We start from the raw sequence: 20,611 nt of genomic DNA on the forward strand, positions 1-20,611 counted from the left end.
TCAAGTCACCAAGAATGTCTATATATCACATATGATGTTTCTTGTGAATCTATTGTTTTTCATGATTGGTAAAACGTTCTTACTTTCATTGCAGGCATTGGTATTATGAGAAAGATTGAACACTTAGGAGATGTCATGATTCTGCCATCAGGTCTGTGAGTTCTAGTATTTTGGCAGGATCATGACAGACCCATGTTCTGTGTGCAAGCACATGGCCTTGTGTTTTGGTCATGTGCTTGTGTTGTCTCGTCTCGTTACCCCGCCCCCTTGTTATCCTGATTCTGTCATTAGTGTTTCACCCGTGTCACCTGTTATGTTTGATTAGTCTTCCTATTTAATCCCCTTGTGTTTGCTGTCTTGTGTCGGTTCATTGTTATACGTTGATCGTGAGTACCCTGTGTACATCTAGTCATTGTTAGCATCTCTTGAAGTCTTGTTTGTTTTCTTGTTCATTTGTTTCCCAGTTTAGTCTAGTCAGTCTGGTATTCTGTGTTCCATCTGTTTAACCCCCTCATGGGTTTTGTTTTCCTGTTTTTGTCATTAAACCGTGTCTTATTTTATACTGTCTGCGTTTGGGTTCATCTCCGTGTCTCACCGTGACAGAATGAACCGACCAATTCTGAACCCAGCGGACAGTATGTCATCCCCACTAAGACAACAATCAGCTGACCAGGAACTATGGTGGCAGTCAGCTATCAACGACAGCAAGTTGGGCAAGCTTCCTTTCCCTCCCCAGGGAGAGAGGTCCCTGAGAGGATATGCTCAGGCCGTGGAGGCAAAGAGAATTTTTTTACCGGAGAGCCTGGTTAACCGTTACCTCATCGCGGGTCTCAAAGTTCCTCCACCTCTGGCGGAACGGGAGAGGCTGGCCCACCGCCCGTTCCGGGACATGGTGGACTGCTTGGTTCGTCGGGAGTCACAGGGTCCCATGGTGTCGTCACCTCCTGCCTGTCTGCCGGTGATCCCGGAGGATCTGAGGTTAGGCTTCGTGAGGCTTGGAGAACAGACTTGTCCCAGTTCGACTCCCGAGACATCATCGGCTCCGCGAATCAGGAGGAGGAGACCTGCGTCTGCCCAGCCAGAGCCAGTTCACGTCCCGTCTGTCCAGCTAGAGACTGTTCACGCCCCATCTGTCCAGCTAGAGACTGTTCACGCCCCGTCTGCCTTCCTGAGCTGGGACTATCTGGAGCGTCTGGCTCGGATCTTAGAGAGGCCGGTGTTCGGTGTTTCGGAGCTGAACCCAGTGCCCGTTCCAGAGCCCTTAAGGAGGGGGTACTGTCATCCAGAGCCCGCCACGGCAAGCGCTGTTCAAGAGGCCGCCACGGCAAGCACTGTTCCAGAGGCCGCCACGGCAAGCGCTGTTCCAGAGGCCGCCACGGCAAGCGCTGTTCCAGAGGCCGCCACGGCAAGCGGTGTTCCAGAGGCCGCCACGGCAAGCGCTGTTCCAGAGGCCGCCACGGCAAGCGCTGTTCCAGAGGCCGCCACGGCAAGCGCTGTTCCAGAGGCCGCCACGGCAAGCGCTGTTCCAGAGGCCGCCACGGCAAGCGCTGTTCCAGAGGCCGCCACGGCAAGCGCTGTTCCAGAGCCGGTCGCCGTGAGCGCGGCACCCAGTCCTGTCCCGTCACCAACCAAGTTCCCGGTCAGAAGTCCCCGGACTGTCTCCTCGTGTGTCCCTGTCTCTACTGCCCCCGGACTCCCGTTTGTTTCCCCCGTCATGGTTCAACCTAGGACTGTTTCTCCGTCTACTCACACCACTCCACCCATGCCCCGTCCTAAGCCCACACCCTGTAGTTCCAAGATCACCGTCCCGCCCACCCACCCTGGACTCTCGCTCAAAGACCCTGTTGTCCCTCCGCCTCCCCTTCCTTGTTTATTTTTTCTGATGTTTCACCCCAACCCGGTCATTGTTCACGCTTGTATGCCCCTGTTATTATTTGTCATGTTTTGTTGGGTCTGGTCTATGTCTCTGTCAGTCTTGTCCCGCATTTAATGTCTCCTTGGGGAGCGTCTGGTAGCCGCTCTTTAAGGAGGGGGTACTGTCATGATTCTGCCATCAGGTCTGTGAGTTCTAGTATTTTGGCAGGATCATGACAGACCCATGTTCTGTGTGCAAGCACATGGCCTTGTGTTTTGGTCATGTGCTTGTGTTGTCTCGTCTCGTTACCCCGCCCCCTTGTTATCCTGATTCTGTCATTAGTGTTTCACCCGTGTCACCTGTTATGTTTGATTAGTCTTCCTATTTAATCCCCTTGTGTTTGCTGTCTTGTGTCGGTTCATTGTTATACGTTGATCGTGAGTACCCTGTGTACATCTAGTCATTGTTAGCATCTCTTGAAGTCTTGTTTGTTTTCTTGTTCATTTGTTTCCCAGTTTAGTCTAGTCAGTCTGGTATTCTGTGTTCCATCTGTTTTGCTCCCTAATGGGTTTTGTTTTCCTGTTTTTGTCATTAAACCGTGTCTTATTTTATACTGTCTGCGTTTGGGTTCATCTCCGTGTCTCACCGTGACAGGAGAATCCTGTTCTCCTCTTTGGGTGATGTCTCTTCGAGAGATCTGATAATCCTCCCCTCTCCCCCGAGACCAGGTGCGACCCCCCCCCTGGGGTACATGAATTAACCCCCAAAAAATATTTGTACAAGCCTTTTGTTCTGGTCTGGGTATATAATGGAAAGTGGCAGAGCAGTCTTTGGGAACCTGTAACCAGGTGTTACGACCCCTCTAAGATTTGTCTAGGAGCAAGAGGAGTAACGCTAAAAAAAATATGCAAAAACTGTAAGAAGGATAGGAGGCGGCAAGAAACCCTGCAAAAACACGAACTGCCAATGAAAATGATTTATTATACAAAAAGGAAAAGAAACCATTTAACTATAAAGTAGATTCACAAAAGTATATATGATTAAAGCCACAACCAATATGTACAAATTTACAATAAAAAGAAAAAGAAGAATGAACAAGAAAAAGAACTAAACAAATCAACCCAAAAGAAAGGGGATAGTGACGCCAAAAGAAAGAAAGAAACAAAAGAAAACCATTCTACCATTTAAACCTCTAACTAAAGGAAAGAAAAGAAAATAATTAAATCTTCAGCGCCGAGCGCCCTATTCTCAACTAACAGAAACAAAACATACAATGGGTGGTGTTCACCTCTTACCTGGGGTTTCTATACACAGAGTTACCCGCACGAAATCTTCCCTATCCACCTTCCTCTTAGTAAAGAGTAAACATCAGAGAGCGCAAGCTCAGCAAAGGTCAAAGCACAACGCCATCCAAGTAGAAGAAGATAGTCGAACAAAATAGTAAATCAACAGTTATAACAAAACAACAGAGGCTGGCATAAGCAAATAACAAATCAAGCGAGTCACCAAAAAAAAAAAACGAGTAACGATGACAGCAAAAACCAGAAAACAAAAGAGACTCCATTCACTCTTTTCCAGCGTCCTTTTATCTGCCAGCGGGAACATTACTGGCAGCGGATAGGTCGATGTCACATCGCTTAATGATGACTGATAGCCTCGTGAGCCAATCAGCGGTCAAGGAGGACGGCCTATCATAAAACTATCGTCAGTGATAGTCAGAAATCAGAAGGTCTCCTTAATGAGGTGCTTCATGCTCCAGTCATTAGTGCCTTCGGGTTGATCTGTCCTGGACAGAGATTTGCGGAAACACCAGACTGCACATTAATCTACTAGGAATAATGATTTCAGAAAATGCTGAATAATTCAAATATAACAATTATAATGTATTTGACATAAGTTTGACATAAGTTTATTTAATTATAAACACACCCCAATAACATATAAAACTAATAGTAATCCATAAATGCTAATTCATAATCAAACCTACACCTCTATTTAATAGAAAACATGTGTATAATGGATATACTATAGTTAGTGTTTATACATAGTTTTTACTTGATATAATCACAAAACCTCTGGAAGTCTGGTTGTTTCGGAGCAACATATGAAATATTTAGATTTATACAAAAACTTAATTTTTCCCCCTTCACTCATGTATAAATCAGTAGGACGTTGCCTGGAATCATAATCTATACGTTTAAGCTATTTAAATCATTGTCTATTTCTCTGTCCCCCCTGGCCAATTCTATATAGTCTTTTAGTTCCTCTCTTGTTTTTTGTATTTCCCTCTGGACATTGCAAAGCTCATTATGTGTTCTCCTCATCTCTGCAATGGATTTGAGGACCCTGGATCTGACCTTTTCTGGATCGTCTACTTTCCCCTGTCTCATCTGGTGAATGTCTACAGAGTCCAGCACTATGAAGGCGACGTCAGCTATGACTAGTAGTCCACTCAACACTCCTGAGAAAGCTTCGGCTACGACCCGTCCTACTCTTGCAGTCTGAGTCGCAATTCTGCTAACGTTTGCCAACAGACCTAAATTCATGAGTTGTGTGGCACACAGAACATTTCTCCTGTCTAAATTGCATGTTATTTGTACATTTTCAAAAGTTGAGTTGCCGAAAAAGACACTGAACTGTGTGATTTTTCTCAGAACCTTTCTCAGCGTGTTCAGTGGTGTGAGAATTGGTTCGCTTACAGATTCATACTTCTTCTGGATTTGTTCAAGGCTCTCTCTGAATGCTTTTTGTTGTACAGTATTAGTAATGGTGGATGCAGCACCGGTTACTCCACCTGCAACTCCTACCCCAACACCAACGCCGGTAACAATCAGAGACGCCCCAAGAGTGAACGGTGCCAAGATTAACCCAACTAATGCAGTGATTCCTCCCGCTGCTCCGATCACTGACCCTGACAGACTCCCCGCTGTGGCGCTGTAATGCGCAGACTCCATCGAATCCGTTATTCTCCCCCACTCACTAACTAAACCCTCGATGTCTTCATAGTGCTGGTTGTAGGCCTCATTGAAGGCTTTGATGGACTCCATGAATCTCTGTAGCAGTGCCTCTGGCGTTCTGCTGTTCCTGGCTACTGCATCGGTCAGGAATGGTTTGGCTAGGATCTCTTCAGCTGAAGGTCTGTCTTTAGGGTCACGGCTGAGCATTTGTCTGATTAATTCCCGTAGTTCCTCTGAGTATCTCTCTGAGATGTGAGGGGGGTTTCCTGCCATGCTGACAGCGTGGAGCATGTTACGTTGAATGTCATCTGCCTGTGGAGGAAAATAAATAAATAAATAAAGAATCTAGATATAATTCGCCTTTGGCTAAGCCCCGCCCCCCTTAGTTACTGTTGCTACGTCCGACAAACAAACTTCATCTGGGCTCTGGTATGAACATGGCGTATGCTGTGACAGCTCTTCCTGCTGAAATTTTATCAAACTTTTATAAAGCAGCAAATAAAGTGTCCGATAGAAGTAGGCAAAAGCGGCTGCAATATACGTTCGAAGGCTATATTCACGACATACAGGTGAAACGCAAGGAACAACAAGGCATCCAAATAGAGGCAAAAGCATACCGGTCACAGTCAACAAATGAACCACCGCATATCCTACTAATGGAGACGGAGGCTGGGACTAACGATATCAAGGAGCAACACTGTTCATGCAAAGCTGGGTAGGTCTCTATTCACTTCTATAATCGTTATTACAAAGCAAACGGACTACGCGAGTATAACGGTGTATTATTAGACAGACTAAAAAAAAAAACATTTGCTGATAATTTACTCACCCCCATGTCATCCAAGATGTCCATGTCTTTCTTTCTTCAGTCAAAAAGAAATTAAGGTTTTTGATGAAAACACAAATGCTCGCCTTGCTCTGTTCTGTGATGAGCGATCGTGACGTCACGTAATACGCAATTACGTTGAAAAGGTCACGCTTGACGTATGTGGAAGTACCGAGTCAGAACAGAGCAAGGCGAGCATTTGTGCTTATAAAACTTAAACTTTTTTATTTACTTTTGAAATGACCGATCGTTTCGCTAGATAAGACCCTTATTCATCGTCTGGTGTCGTTTAAAGCCCTTTGAAGCTGCACTGAAACTGTCATTTGGACCTTGAACCGTTTGGACCCCATTGAAGTCCATTATATGGAGAACTGTTTTCATCAAAAACCTTAATTTCTTTTCGACTGAAGAAAGAAAGACATGGAAATCTTGGATGACATGGGGGTGAGTAAATTATCAGCAAAAGTTTTTTTAAAAGTGAACTACTCCTTTAAGGGTCTGTTTACACAACATCGTTTTCAACTAAAACCGTAAAACTTTTTATGCATTTTGGGCGCTCATTTACACAACAACGGCATTTTGGATGCCTGGAAACACAAGCTTATGAAAATGGCTTTCAAAGTGCAAGTTTTTGAAAATGGTCTCCATGTACACAACAAAAACGTGAATCTCTGAAGACGATGACGTCATGCACATGCGTATTACGTGTTCAGTCTATAGTGTTTCATGGCAGCAGAATACAGCGTTTTTAGCCATTTTCGCAGATCCGTGTGAATGGGGATTTTAAGCATATCTTTGTCGTGTAAATGAACCCTTATAGTTCTGAATGCACTGATTAGGTTGTTCAGGTGTGTTTGATTAGGGCTGAACTCTGCAGGACAGATGCTCTCTAGGACCGACGTTGCCTACCTCTGATCTAGAACAATCCTGCTCATGGACGGCCACTGTCCTGCAGAGTTCAGCCCCGTCCCCAATCAAACACACCTGAACCAGCTAACACTACATGATTTTAAAACGTCGGGCTGAACTGTGCGGTTCACACTACATGACTTGCTCTCTGTGAAATCAGGAGTGTTCAAGTTGTTGAGCTAGTTCACACCACACGACACACCGTGATTGATCCGCAACAGGGGGTAACGCACTACACGAGTTGACAACGACTCTGTCACCCACCGATTCTATCTTGTCTACAAACCACGTTTTGTCACGAAAAATCACGCGACAATCACGCGCGCCAATACCCAGCGAAGAAGACGAAGAAGAACACAACACGCGAACATGCCTTGCTCTGATTGGCTGTAGCTCATGACATCACGTGAGCTCGAGTCGTGCGACAGCTCTGGATATCTAGCATGCTAGATATTTTTCTGGGCTCGGCGGCGCGTCTGCGAGTGTCTTTGATGCGTTGTTGGCTCTTTCATACTAACAGATTGGCGAGCGTTCATCGCCCACTAATCTCCCGCGATTTGCACGCGATAACGATTTGCAAATCGGGCTTAATATCATGTAGTGTGAACTAGGCTTTACTGGACATGTAGTGTGAACTAGGCTTTACTGGACATGTAGTGTGAACTAGGCTTTACTGGAGGCTTTACCTAGAAACCTCCAGGCAGGTGTGTTAAGGTCTGAGCTAAATCCTGCCCCTCCAGGACCAAATGTGATCTTGACACTGGTGTGACACATAAGGGCAAATCAAAAACCATTGAAGCAAATGAATAAAGACAAAGTAAACTTAATTGGCAACAGTACAAAACACAACTTCAAACTCAGGGGTCATTTACACGACACCGTTTTCATCGAAAAATGTTTTTATGCACTTTAGCTGTGAAACCAGGCGTGTTCATTTTAGAGATGTGCCGAACAAGGCTTCTGAAGCAGTGAGGCTTTTACACTAAACTGCATTGGTGCTTCGAAGCTTTTGACACACTGCCCTACTTCGCCCAATGGTGGTCGATAAAAATGCTTTATTATTTGACCCTTTTGGCATTTCATCATCCTCATCGGACTGAAAACGTGACAGTGATGTGGTGCTGTTTGGAAAAAAAATAATAAATACTCACCCACACATCCAGCATGCAGAGATCATGGAGCAACCATCCCAACGACCATATGTCACTAAAAAAGCAGATGCATGACAATGAAAAAGTGTGTACAGTGTAAACATTTTATGTGCTATCTACTTATGCTAACAATCCTACACATTATATTTTTGAGTATTTTTTAAGGCTTGAGCCCTATTCGTATGCTAATTGTTTCTCATGTGTACATCTGTAAAAATAAAACTCAGTGATAAAACTCGGATGGTGATTTATTGACGGTGGAGGACCGAGTTGTGTAATCCCACAAACTCTCCAGCATTTCAGTAATACAAGTGTATATATTTAAAATAATGCACGCAAATAACAGTGAAACGCAGCAGTTATCGCACGTACGGGGTTAGGCAGTGATCATAAAGGATTTAAACAGTGAATTTTGAAGTGATCTCTTATTCGGCCGGCAATTAAATCCCCACACGACCTTGGTGTTCGTCAATAAACAGTAGGTAATTCAACTGGGGGTTTTTATGCGGCTGGTGGGAGGAAAACACTGAGATTCTGGATTCTGGCGGCAATACAATCACAGACTAATGTTGAAAATACCTTATGACCCCATGAGACACAATTACCGTCCGAAAAGGGCTTTGGTTTCTTTACTGTAATCTACCTGAATATATCACATCTGCAGGTAATGGATAAGTCCGTAGGAGAACGGACAAAAATGCCTGATGAAGGTCATGGGACCGAAACGTTGTGGCAAATAAAGACATTTTTATGCTTTTGCAAGCATTGATCAAGGATCAGGCATCAAGGAAATTGTCATTTTTAATACCATTGTATAATGCTGAACACATCAATATTTGATGTACTTTTAGTTATCCAAAAGCTTACCTCTTGGAATTATATTTCCTCTGATAAACTTCTGGGCTGATGTAGGGCTTTGCTCCCACAAGGGAATTAGCATATCCATTAGCTCTACAAAGGAAAAACAATGTTAACTCAATTCTTTAATAGTCCAGGACATTTCATTTTGATCCATCACTAGTTCCTATCACTGTTTTTGTTTTGTTTACCTTTCCAATGCTTTTGAGCTTCCAAAATCTCCTAGATTGGTGTAACCATCTTCAGTCAGGAAGACATTCTATAATGACAACAGAAATCTCATAAGTCTTCCAGATTTGACTTTGTGATATGATTTATTGAGCTTTATCAGTGCATACCTGAGGTTTAATATCTCTATGAAGAATGTTCTTCTCATGTAGATACTGCAGAGCCAGACAAATCTGAACCAGCCAGTCGAGGACCTACACACATGGAGGAATCACAATGTGTGAGTCACTGTGTGTGTGTGTGTGTGTGTCACTGTGCGTCACTGTGTGTGTCAGTCACTGTGTGTGTGTGTGTGTGTGTGCGTGTGTGTGATGGGTAGGTTTAGGGGTTGGATTAGTGTGTGTGTGTGTGTGTGATGGTTAGGTTTAGTGGTTGGATTAGTGTGTGTGTGTGTGTGTGTGTGTGTGTGTGTGTGTGTGTGTGATGGGTAGGTTTAGGGGTTGGGTTAGTGTGTGTGTGTGTGTGTGTGATGGGTAGGTTTAGGGGTTGGATTAGTGTGTGTGTGTGTGTGTGTGTGCGTGTTCGTGTGTGATGGGTAGGTTTAGGGGTTGGGTTAGTGTGTGTGTGTGTGTGTGTGTGTGCGTGTGTGTGTGTGTGTGTGTGATGGGTAGGTTTAGGGGTTGGGTTAGTGTGTGTGTGTGTGTGTGTGTGTGTGTGTGTGTGTGTGTGTGATGGGTAGGTTTAGGGGTTGGGTTAGTGCAGGGGTCTCAAACTCGCGGCCCGCGGGCGTGATATTTTGTGGCCCCCTACTTGACATTAAAGTGTAATGTTAGTGTGGCCCGTCGTTGCGTGTGCCGCGTTTTAAATGGGCTACGGTGGGTTTGTTGTCAATAGTTGCCATAGACAACCGCTAAGTACAAACATACTGCGCGCCTGGAAAAAATGAGCGCGTCGCTTCAATTATGAGCGCGCTTGCCGCGCACGCGCACCTACATTTGAAATAACGAACTTGAGCACGCAAAATATGTGAGCGCGATATGTGAACTGCCCCTTGTCGAGCTACCACCAACCAGGCCGCGAGCTACTGGTAGCTCGCGAGCGACGTGTTGGAGAGAGACCCTGCTTTAAAACAATGTGAGAATAATCATTTTGAGCTTGTAATATGTGTCTAACAGGTTGATAAGAAGGTTTGCTTTGATTTGTGCACTCAGTAATTTGCCTGAGACACTATACATGTGTAGAAAGAATTCAATAAGACGGGCAGACATGACTGCAAATATTTGTATTTCAAAAGCAATAATTGTTTTTCTAAGTATATAATAAAAGGAAATGTGCCTTCCAAAAAAAACATTCAATATCATTAATGTTGTATAAAGAAAATAAAAAGGACATTAGCAAATATAAATATTACAAATATGTGTTATAGACAAAGAAAGTTTGTAAAATGAACTTCAACTGTCAGAAGGACAGCTCATGAAGAACCAATCATGTACAGAAAGGAATGTTCAAATTCAGAGGAACAGTTCAGAAGAAACGTTAATAATAAAGATTGAGAAGATTGGATCAGTTGTGCTCCTTTTTTGGAATACTTGAATACTCTTTTTTGTGGAATACTTGATGCGGCCCAGCCTGACCCCGACTCTACCTCCAGCGGCCCCCAGTTAAGTTGAGTTTGAGACCCCTGGGTTAGTGTGTGTGTGTGTGTGTGTGTGTGTGTGTGTGTGTGTGTGTGTGTGTGTGTGTGTGTGTGTGTGTGTGTGTGTGTGTGTGTGTGTGTGTGTGTGTGTGTGTGATGGATAGGTTTAGGGGTTGGGTTAGTGTGTGTGTGTGATGGTTAGGTTTAGGAGTTGGGTTAGTGTGTGTGTGTGTGTGTGTGTGTGTGTGTGTGATGGGTAGGTTTAGGGGTTGGGTTAGTGTGTGTGTGTGTGTGTGTGATGGGTAGGTTTAGGGGTTGGGTTAGTGTGTGTGTGTGTGTGTGTGTGTGTGTGATGGGTAGGTTTAGGGGTTGGGTTAGTGTGTGTGTGTGTGTGTGTCTGTGTGTGGGTGATGGGTAGGTTTAGGGGTTGGGTTAGTGTGTGTGTGTGTGTGTGTGTGTGTGTGTGTGTGTGTGTGTGTGTGTGTGTGTGTGTGTGTGTGTGTGTGTGTGTGTGTGTGTGTGTGTGTGTGATGGGTAGATTTAGGGGTTGGGTTAGTGTGTGTGTGTGTGTGTGATGGGTAGGTTTAGGGGTTGGGTTAGTGTGTGTGTGTGTGTGTGTCTGTGTGTGTGTGATGGGTAGGTTTAGGGGTTGGGTTAGTGTGTGTGTGTGTGTGTGTGTGTGTGTGTGTGTGTGTGTGTGTGTGTGTGTGTGATGGGTAGGTTTAGGGGTTGGGTTAGTGTGTGTGTGTGTGTGTCTGTGTGTGTGTGTGTGTGTGTGTGTGTGTGTGTGTGTGTGTGTGTGTGTGTGTGTGTGTGTGTGTGTGTGTGTGTGTGTGTGTGTGTGTGTGTGTGTGTGTGTGTGTGATTGGTAGGTTTAGGGGTTGGGTTAGTGTGTGTGTGTGTGTGATGGGTATACAGAATATACAGTTTGTACAATATAAAAACCATTACGTCTATATGTCCTCATAAAACATGAAAACCCAACGCGTGTGTGTGTGTGTGTACTATGTGTGTATAATGTCCCCACAAGGATTGTATTTTGGGTCATAACATACTAAATCATGTTTTACGTGAGAGTTGGGTAACACTTTATTTTACGGTGTCCTTGTTACATGTACTTACCGTAGTAATAACAGTAAATTATGCATAATTACATGCAACTAACCCTTAACATAATTCTAATTCTAACCTAACCCTATAGTAAGTACATGTAGCTACTTAATATTATTCTATACTTAAATATATAATTACATTGTAACAAGGACACCTTAAAATAAAGTGTAACCGAGAGTGGTTTAAAGGATAGAGAAAAGAATAGAAACTCGCCTGTTTTTCTTCAAAACAACTTTCTTCTTTCTGTTTCCCCATGGCTTTGGAAAGGTCTCCTCCTTCACAATACTCCATCACAATATAAATGTGTCTCGCTTCTTCATCTAAATAAATGAACATCCATTCAGAGAACAATTTAACTCTGGCTGTATTAAAATAGCTTCATTTCCTGAAAGCTGCACATATGTTTTTGTTCAGTTAACTGCGTTATCCTTCTATCCTGGTAAATACTTATATTTAATTTTTCCGAAACACAACAAAAAACTAACACATTTTTAATTTGGAACAAAGGAACATTAGTGTACAAAGAAAAAAACCTTCAAATGACTCCACATAAGTAACAATATATCCAAACTGCAGAGTTTTCAGGATCTCGACTTCCTTTTTGACAGAGTCCAGTTCCTGACCCTGAAAGAAAGAAGAAGAAAAACCCTTCCATGTAAGCGACACTGTTGAAGGATAAAGCTGTGAGTTCTGGTCAATACTCAAGTAAGATCTCACATCTCTGGAGTTCATCTGTTTGACCACATAAGGATCTCCGTCTGCGTCTTTCACCAGAAACACTATTCCTGAAGCCCCTCGTCCAAGCTGGTCCTCTACGGTGTATCCATGATCTTTCAGCACTTCTATAATCAAGATTCACAATAACTTCTACAAAATACTGTAAGCACTCGAGATAAGAGAAACAAAGGTTTTACAAACTTTGAGTCAATTCCTTCCATAAAATTATTTTTTTAAGCGCTCAAAACACCACAAACTGACTCTCAAAACTGTGTGAATGCAATTAAAATGCAAAACACACCTTTTACAAAATGATTGCAAATATTTTCATTGATGTCGTTCCACATCCCCAAGACCTTCAGATCTTCTGAACACAAATGAAGATATTCTTAATGAAATCTGAGAGATTTCTGTCCCTCCATTGACAGTTTACGCAACTACCACTTTCAATATGCAGAACGATAGGATAGACGTCATTAAAGTAATCCATGCGACTCAGTGCTTTAACCTCTATTTTATAAAGCGACGCTAGTGCCTTGACATCATTTACAACTTTATTTACGAAAATATTTACGCGAGTGTTCACGAGAGATGACATTGTTGCGTGAACACACTTTGGATAGTATTACTTTGTAACTAAAGTGGTAAATATATCATTTTTTTTGTGCAAACAAAGAACATTACTTCATTAAACATACAAAAAGTCCGATGGATTACATGAATGATGTGTTTATATCGTTCTGGATCTTGAAAGTGGTAGTTGCGTAAACTGTCAATGGAGGGACAGAAACTCTCAGATTTCATTAAAAACATCTTCATTTGTGTCCGGAAGATGAAGGAGGTGTTACGGGTCTGCAACGACACGGGGAAGAGGAATTAATAACTTTCATTTTTAGGTGAACTAAACCTTTAATCTACATAAAATACTATTACTATTTTCCTGTATAATTATCTAGTTCGTTTATTTGTGGGGGTTTTTTGTGTTTATGGGGAGCCTAGTTTACTAATAAGAGACAATTAACTCCAAATCTGATTATTTGTGTATTCAATTAGCATCTGATCTAAACGATTGACTTCCACACGGTGTGTATTAGCAACTTTTAGTTTGTCCTGTGGCACTTTTTCAGTTTCTGGAATTGGTTTCTATGGCAGTGACATTGAGTTACACCGAACAACAACACACAGATTGTGTAGTACAACATAAATGTGTAGACACACACACACACACACACACACACACACACACACACACACACACACGTATAAGTTGTCATACATGTAAGTTATCAGAAATGTGTGGAAATATATTCCAATCTTCAACTTTTCAATCTTTCAATTTTTCAGTCCTCGTCTGACTCTGTGCATTGCCATAGATTGTGGTTTCTAAGAACGATTTGATGATTATTCTGCAAACGTAAAAGTGCTGTTTCTCATATTGTGTGTGATATTATGTTTCTCATGTTGTGTGTGATATTATACTCACTGGTCAAGCCAGGAGAAACGTTCCCGCTGTGATCTGAGGAACTGCTGACCGCACCGGCGTCTGAGAGTCTGCGATACTCATCCATCTATAGGGGAAACACCCATACACAAAAGAAATATATTTGAAATATATTTTCAGAATATATTTTAGGTATATGCGCAAATATTTGAAATTGGCCCAATAAATATATTTTAGTTCAATATGTGAATATATTTGTATGTCAATAATATATTTACTAACAACATGTGACCCTGGACCACAAAACCAGTCTTATGGGTCAATTTTATTAAATTGAGATTTATATATCATCTGAAAGCTTTCCATTGATGTATAGTTTGTTAGGATAGGACAATATTTGGCCAAGATACAACTATTTGAACATCTGGAATCTGAGGGTGCAAAAAAGTCGAAATATTGATAAAATCCCCTTTAAAGTTGTGCATTTATGTTCACGATTGTACTGAATTCACTCACAAAAATATATTTTTGATATATTTGAGAATAATTTTCAAATTGATAAGTGAACAACAATGCAAATATATTTCAATGTATTTGGAATATATGCCACATATATTTTTGACACTATAAAATATATTTCAATATATCTCTTTTGTGTATGGGCACACTGAATATTAATGAAGCATTTCAGATATTACTGACCGAGAGCGTTTAACTGTTCATCATATAAGAAGACTGAATCCTGTGAGATCTCCTTATGGATTATATTTCATTTCTGGTATGCTGTATTTTAGCATTTGTAAACAAGAACAACAAGAAAGATCAGTAATTGCAGTTTTGGTAAGCTTGTATGTTAAGCGCTTTATAAATGAGATTACTGCATATATCATCACCAATGACTTATGACACCATGGCATTTTTGTCCAAATTGAGATTCAAGACTACTGATTAATAAAACAGTAGCGTTAGTGTTCTCAAATGAGAGAAAAGGGAGATGTATTCATATTTTTTATTCATGTAATTTCTCTTTCACACCACCAGAGGACGCATAATGTATTTATGTTGACAAAGAAAAAAAAAAGATTGTGGGTGAAAGACTTAAACGGATTTATGTATACTTTTTATGTTACTTATATATATTTATATATATAGGGGTGAGCGGGCACACACTAACATATAGGCTAGTTGTAACACACTTGTTTTAAATACTTCCAAACATACACTAATCTGTCATATGGTCATGTTTCACCTATGGGGCATGTTGTCACATTTCACTTCCATTCTTTCGGGGTAAATCAAGAATAAAATATACACTGTATTAATAAAGTAAAATCACATACTTGTACTAGACATGTGTAAAATTAATATGGGGAAAAAAATTTATTCTCTGAATCCTAAGTAGATTTACACAAACCGAGAAAGTCAAAAAGTGTTAGGTTGTGCCCCGCTCTCCCCTAGTACTTAATATACAAAAGGGCATATTTATATTAGAATAATTACATATTCCATAACAATATGTATATAAAATAAAAGTACAATGAAATAAAATGTACATATAATTGAATGGACTTGAACAGATGTGTTCTTTGTGCATTCTGAGCAGTTTTGAAATGAGCTTCAACATTTTTCATAACAATTATATGGGGAACAAGTCTCTTTCATATCAGTCCTAAAATGTACACAACTTAGAATAAAAAAAATCACATAATGTAAATAAGTTGTCGCAGAATACAAATATATGAATATCATTGTCTTTTGAAATCTACACTCTAAAAAATGCTGGGTTGTTTCAACCCAAATTTGAGTCAAATATGGACAAACCCAAATGTTGGGTTAAAAATGTAATTAAAAAATGTACAGTTGAAAGTGAAAGTTGAAGTTGGGTTAAAATTTTAAATTACATTTTTAACCCAACATTTGGGTTTGTCCATATTTGACCCAAATTTGGGTTGAAACAACCCAACATTTTTTAGAGTGTATATTTGCTGTTTCAACAAATGCTGAGTATTTAAATCTATATTGGGCAGCAGCCAATCAAATCTCCCCGTGGAAACGAGTCAATAATAACTGGCAGACTGGGACTGAAACAGGTTCTGTTATGACCAAACAACTAATGCTTTATTTATTCATGTTTATTCATTTGTCTCCTTGCTAACCTTAATAAAGTCTGATCACAGAGAATATTTAGCAATAAACAGGCTATACGTAATTCACACTTAAGCCACATTTATTGTGCGAATTTGCAGAAAAACTGGCATAGTTTAAAATCTATTGTTTTACTTTATTAAGAAGGCAAATAATATAAAACAGTAAAAAACAAAACAAATAATAACCAGGTGTTTTAATGACTTTATCTAGACTTTTAGCTACAAACCAGCTAACATGAATTTTGCCTAACTTTTATAATAGCTACAATTAGTAGCCTATAATAATATGAAATTTCAAAATCCAAAACACAAAGGTAAATAAAATATAGGAGAGCTCTCCGAGAGCATCTATGTTTCAATCACTCGTCCTCTGTTCTAAATAAATAAATATATAAATAAATTAAGTACAGTGGTCACTTGTGCAAATGTTACAGTATTTAGAGTATTTAGTTAGTTTTCCAAACAAAGCCTTAAAGACTTTTTTTTTTCTCGTTTTGGACATTTATGAAACTACGATTATGCTTCATGATTGTAAACTGCACACACACACACACACACACACGTATCGTTACATTAATAGCATTACATACCCCTGTTGTTGCAGTCCTGATCGAAGCTCTTGAGTTTGTATTGTGAACTAATGAAGGATGAGACACATGAAGTTTGAGAAAAACAGATGTTTTGCTTTACAGCGCGGCGATAAAAACGATCCACTGTAGTGTAAAAGCACGTGTGTAACATATAAAGCACTTCTCTTTTTCTTTGTCTTATAACTACCTTCTCTCTTTCCAGAGTTGCCAAGTCCTCTTCTTATAAGCTACTCGACTGTGGACTTCTTTCTTGAAGAAGAGTCGCTTATAGATTTAGGCAGCAAAACCAGTCAACACTGAGTTATGGCCGTTTCTCAATATGCGTTCTTGTCTGTACTTGTGTTCTTGTGGACTTGTGAAACGTCATCAGTCGCTGCCCAAGTACTGTTCCAATTCAAAGTTCACATCTCGCCAAGTCCAGTTCAAATCCCCGGATGTGTTCTTGATCCGCCCCGTTTACCGAGGATGCACCGGAGAGGTGACTTGTGCGGACTTGAGACAGCCAGGTATCCCAGAATGCATCTCGCACCAACCAGCAAGCGTCAATAGCAGAGGAGAAAACCCGCGTAATATCAAAATACTACTGTTAATGTGTCATGAAATGTAATTTTAACAGTGTTTCAGGCGAGAATGTGGTTGTTTAAAACTCAAATCTGTGGTTTATTTATAAAGATAGCGCCTATTTGAAAAATGTCTCTGACGTTTTCGGAGTTGTGACATCCAGGCGTTCACCGCGGGTGTTCAACGCTCATCAACCCCGACTGGAACAGCTTTTCCTCGGCTAGTGCGTCTGACGTTTGCCGCTGGCTCTGATGTCTCTAGTCTAGTGGATAAACTTGATGTATAATTCGTCTTGTGTATAAGTCGATCTTTGGTCTCATTAAACTATTGTTTGTTCCTTGGCAAAAAAATCGTTTTAGCTGAGGGCAAAGGGAAGTTTCATAACTTTATATATTTAGGCTATTTAACTTTAACTTTGTAGCCTATTAGAGAGCTTACTTATGTTTGAATTGTTTGCCTTATTTATCATTGTAGATATTATTGATCATTAAAACTGACATTTAACAAAAAGAGACAGGGTTGTGTAATTTTATTTTATTTACTTTAAAATATATATATATTTATATGTATTTTAACATTCTCTTCACATGTACAATAAAATAAAATGACACAACGACCTGTCTCTGTTTGTTAAATGTCAATAAAAATAAATAATGTCTCATATTTTTAAAATGAAAACAAAAAGATCATGTTCATGTTGTTATAAATAAATGCAGTGAATATAATAAGCGTTGCCTGAACCACATGGCCATTAGGCTACTATGTTTAAGATTTTTAAATGAAAAGAGGCAGGGTGGTGTTTTATAACATTTTTCGTTTTTATTGTTGACGAAAAGAGGCAGAGTTGTAGCATTTCGTTTTATTCTTGCCTAAAATATACATAAAGATAACCGGAGTAGCCAGAGCGAGCTGAGTGACACGATCAAGAACGCGCTGTTCCATTTGCAGAATAACCGGACTCGCGTCCTCTCGTCCTCGGGAGTTCGTTCTCCTGAGTCGAACTTGGCAAGTCCGAACTGCCAAGGACGCAAGTCCGAAGTTTGCGTACTTGGTATTGAGAAACGGTGATAATGTTTCTTTTGTCTCACTCTTAAAGCTTCCACTGCCAGCATTATATCGCATTATACAGCATTATATCACATTATATTGCATTATATCGCATTATACAGCATTATATCACATTATATTGCATTATACAGAATTATAGAATTATAGGCTATCGCTTGTCCAGCCGTTCGCCAAAATCACGTGACTTCATGACTCGTCAGGTGCATCTGATGATTAATGGGCTTCAACTTCGTTGACATTCGTTGAATAAAAGCAGGTTCTGACAAGTATCTGACTGGCTTCAGATCAGGGTTTGTGCTAAACTGGTTTGGTAGAAACTAACACCACCAACTGCCCTTTCGTGTGTTGACGACGTATTTCCATATGAGGCTTGAATGAAGATTAAGCAGTTTTTTGATTAATGAAACAATGGTTTGTTTGTACACTCCGTTTTTATTTTATTAATATTAATAAAACTATATGTTTTTATTTTATTTTTATGTGTATTAATATGCCTATGTATTGCCAACCAAGTTCTTTGCTTCTTCTTCTTCTTCTTCTTTTGGGGTTTTATGGCGGTTGGCATCCAAAATGTTGCATTACCTCCACCTACTGAATTAAATAGTTTTCCCAGTGCAGAATATTTACAGTGACCACCCTAAAGTTCACTGCCCGTTCTATATGTCATTCTCAATGGTCTGAGACAGTGTTGCCAGATTGGGCGGGTACCCGCCCAATTGGGCGGTTTTGAATTTGATTGTGCGGGTAAAAAAGGGTTTGGGCGGGTGGTCAAAATTTGGGCTGGTTTGGGATCATTTCGGCGGTTTTCAAACATCTACATTTTAAAGTCTAATTGGTTAAAAAAACGAAACTAAAGTGCATGTAGTCCATAAAATCAGTCATCATGACATTATTGTACACACACGCTCATGCAGAGTCAGCTGGCGTTAGTGTTGACATCACCGACGAGCACGCACTTTTAGCCAATCAGCGATCCGCAGGCAGACGCGATTGAGCGCGAGAAGTTAGCTGTATATTAAAGTGATCGCTTAGGCAAAGTGACATAGCCTACTATACAAAAGAGTGTACAGTAGTGAGCAACTCTAAAAAACGCACATGTGGAAGGAGATCACTCTATGGTGAATATAACTCTGAGAGGAGAGCACAGTTGAATGACTTGAATTGAAATCAAAAATGGGACGATTCCTGTCCATGTCATATGTGCACACTAGCCTAACCAAACATCTGCAACTTTACACCATCCAGACTGCACTCTTCTTGTCCCTGACAGCTGCTGAAAAAGGTTTGAATCAACGATGAATCCGTTTTGACTGCTAAATTCTGCGTGTTCTGCAATGTAGCCTACTTCTGAGGGTTAAAGTCATCGGTTCATTTCTTGATTGCCGTTTTGACAGTGTCCACCTGGACATTTTAGTCATATTGGCTAATTCTCCTTAATTATTGCCCTGTTTTGATCTGTTTTGCTGGAAAATTTATTTATTTTTTATTTTATTTTATCATTGTTATTTTGTTTTAAGGAGATACAAATTGCGCTTATCAACCTTAAATGACATGGTAATGAAATTATATCACATTATTTTGGCAGTAAAATTTTGGGCGGTTTTTTCTTGTAGTGGGCGGGTTTTGGTGAGCTTTTGGGCTGGAAATCACCTCAGCGTCACCTCACCTCAATCACATCTTTCCTCAGCGTATTATCTAGTTCTTCTCCTGATATGTCCCCAATGTCCAAGAATCTTCTCGCCGCATCCAACACCATCTTGATCCTCTCTGATTTCCCTTTTATTTCCACAGCACAATTGACCACCATACCAATACATCCCAGAAATCGCTTCTTGTCCATACCAGTAACATTATTCTGATCATCTCCCTTCTTTCCCGGCTCCCGTTCTGTTTGCACTACTACACGTTCCATTCTCTTAGTAGCTTCTGCATATGATAGCCCTTCTTCTGCTCTGGTTTTACTCACTTTTACCTGTTTGATTTTTTCAGGACATTGCGTTGACCCCCGCAGGGTGATTTCCCGAACAGTGAATGCATTTTACTTGTTCCTCTTCACACTCCCCTCTTACACAAGTATTTTCCCCACATCTCCCACATCTCCTGACTCCTCTACACACTGCAGCCACATGTCCATACTCCTGACAGCAAAAGCACCTTAACGGAGCTCTTTCATAAGACCTCACCCTGTAGCATATATAGTCCAAATATATCCTCTCTGGCAAATCTCCCACAAAAGTCAGACACACAGAAGTACTTTCTTCCCTTTCTCCTTGACGGAATCTTGTCAGTCTTCTGGCCTCACAAACTCCTTCAATGTCCCGAAACTCCTCGTCTTCCACTGACAGCGGTACGCCACTTACTACTCCTTTCTTTTTGTATTCTGTCCCGAGTGGGAAACATTTCACAACTCTGCAATCTGTATACTCCTTAATCTTTAGAGCTTGTTCTCTCTGATGCCTTGACACGCAGTCAATAATAACCATACCACTCCTTGTTATTTTAATGGACCGAACATCTCCGAGTTTCTTTCCAACGAATCTTCCAACCTTGTGCGAATCCTTGAAGATCCCGTCACTTCTTGTTACACCACCGTTACTGCGGTGGTGATGGCGCA

At 40.8% G+C, this 20,611-nt stretch overlaps 2 protein-coding genes across 2 annotated transcripts in view; both read right to left on the reverse strand.

Annotated features, from left to right (window-relative positions):
• LOC130102548 (zinc finger protein 271-like) overlaps positions 1-20,611 on the reverse strand; it is an 86,503-nt gene that overhangs the window by 34,789 nt on the left and 31,103 nt on the right. The window lies entirely within an intron of this gene.
• On the reverse strand, positions 4,037-19,909 carry LOC130102531 (serine/threonine-protein kinase SULU-like). Its single transcript, XM_056268487.1, has 10 exons — positions 19,664-19,909; positions 13,674-13,758; positions 12,191-12,315; positions 12,007-12,097; positions 11,687-11,793; positions 8,895-8,978; positions 8,748-8,815; positions 8,566-8,649; positions 7,699-7,753; positions 4,037-5,124 (listed from the first exon to the last, which is right to left on the reverse strand). Exons 1-10 carry the CDS (start codon positions 19,907-19,909, stop codon positions 4,045-4,047), a joined length of 2,025 nt encoding a protein of 674 aa, XP_056124462.1. The 3' UTR covers positions 4,037-4,044.

The sequence above is a fragment of the Rhinichthys klamathensis genome, unplaced genomic scaffold, assembly GCF_029890125.1.
Source record: "Rhinichthys klamathensis goyatoka isolate OS25496 unplaced genomic scaffold, OSU_Roscu_1.1 h1tg000274l_1, whole genome shotgun sequence".
In the NCBI taxonomy this organism is placed as follows: Eukaryota; Metazoa; Chordata; class Actinopteri; order Cypriniformes; family Leuciscidae; genus Rhinichthys; species Rhinichthys klamathensis.

Excerpts from the sequence above, each read along its gene's own strand:
- LOC130102531 (XM_056268487.1), bottom strand. The coding sequence starts at position 19,909 with ATGGAACGTGTAGTAGTGCAAACAGAACGGGAGCCGGGAAAGAAGGGA. Across the intron at positions 12,098-12,190 it reads AACAGATGAACTCCAGAGAT|GGTCAGGAACTGGACTCTGT; the intron begins GTGAGATCTTAC and ends TCTTTCTTTCAG. Across the intron at positions 8,816-8,894 it reads ATAGAGATATTAAACCTCAG|AATGTCTTCCTGACTGAAGA; the intron begins GTATGCACTGAT and ends TTGTCATTATAG.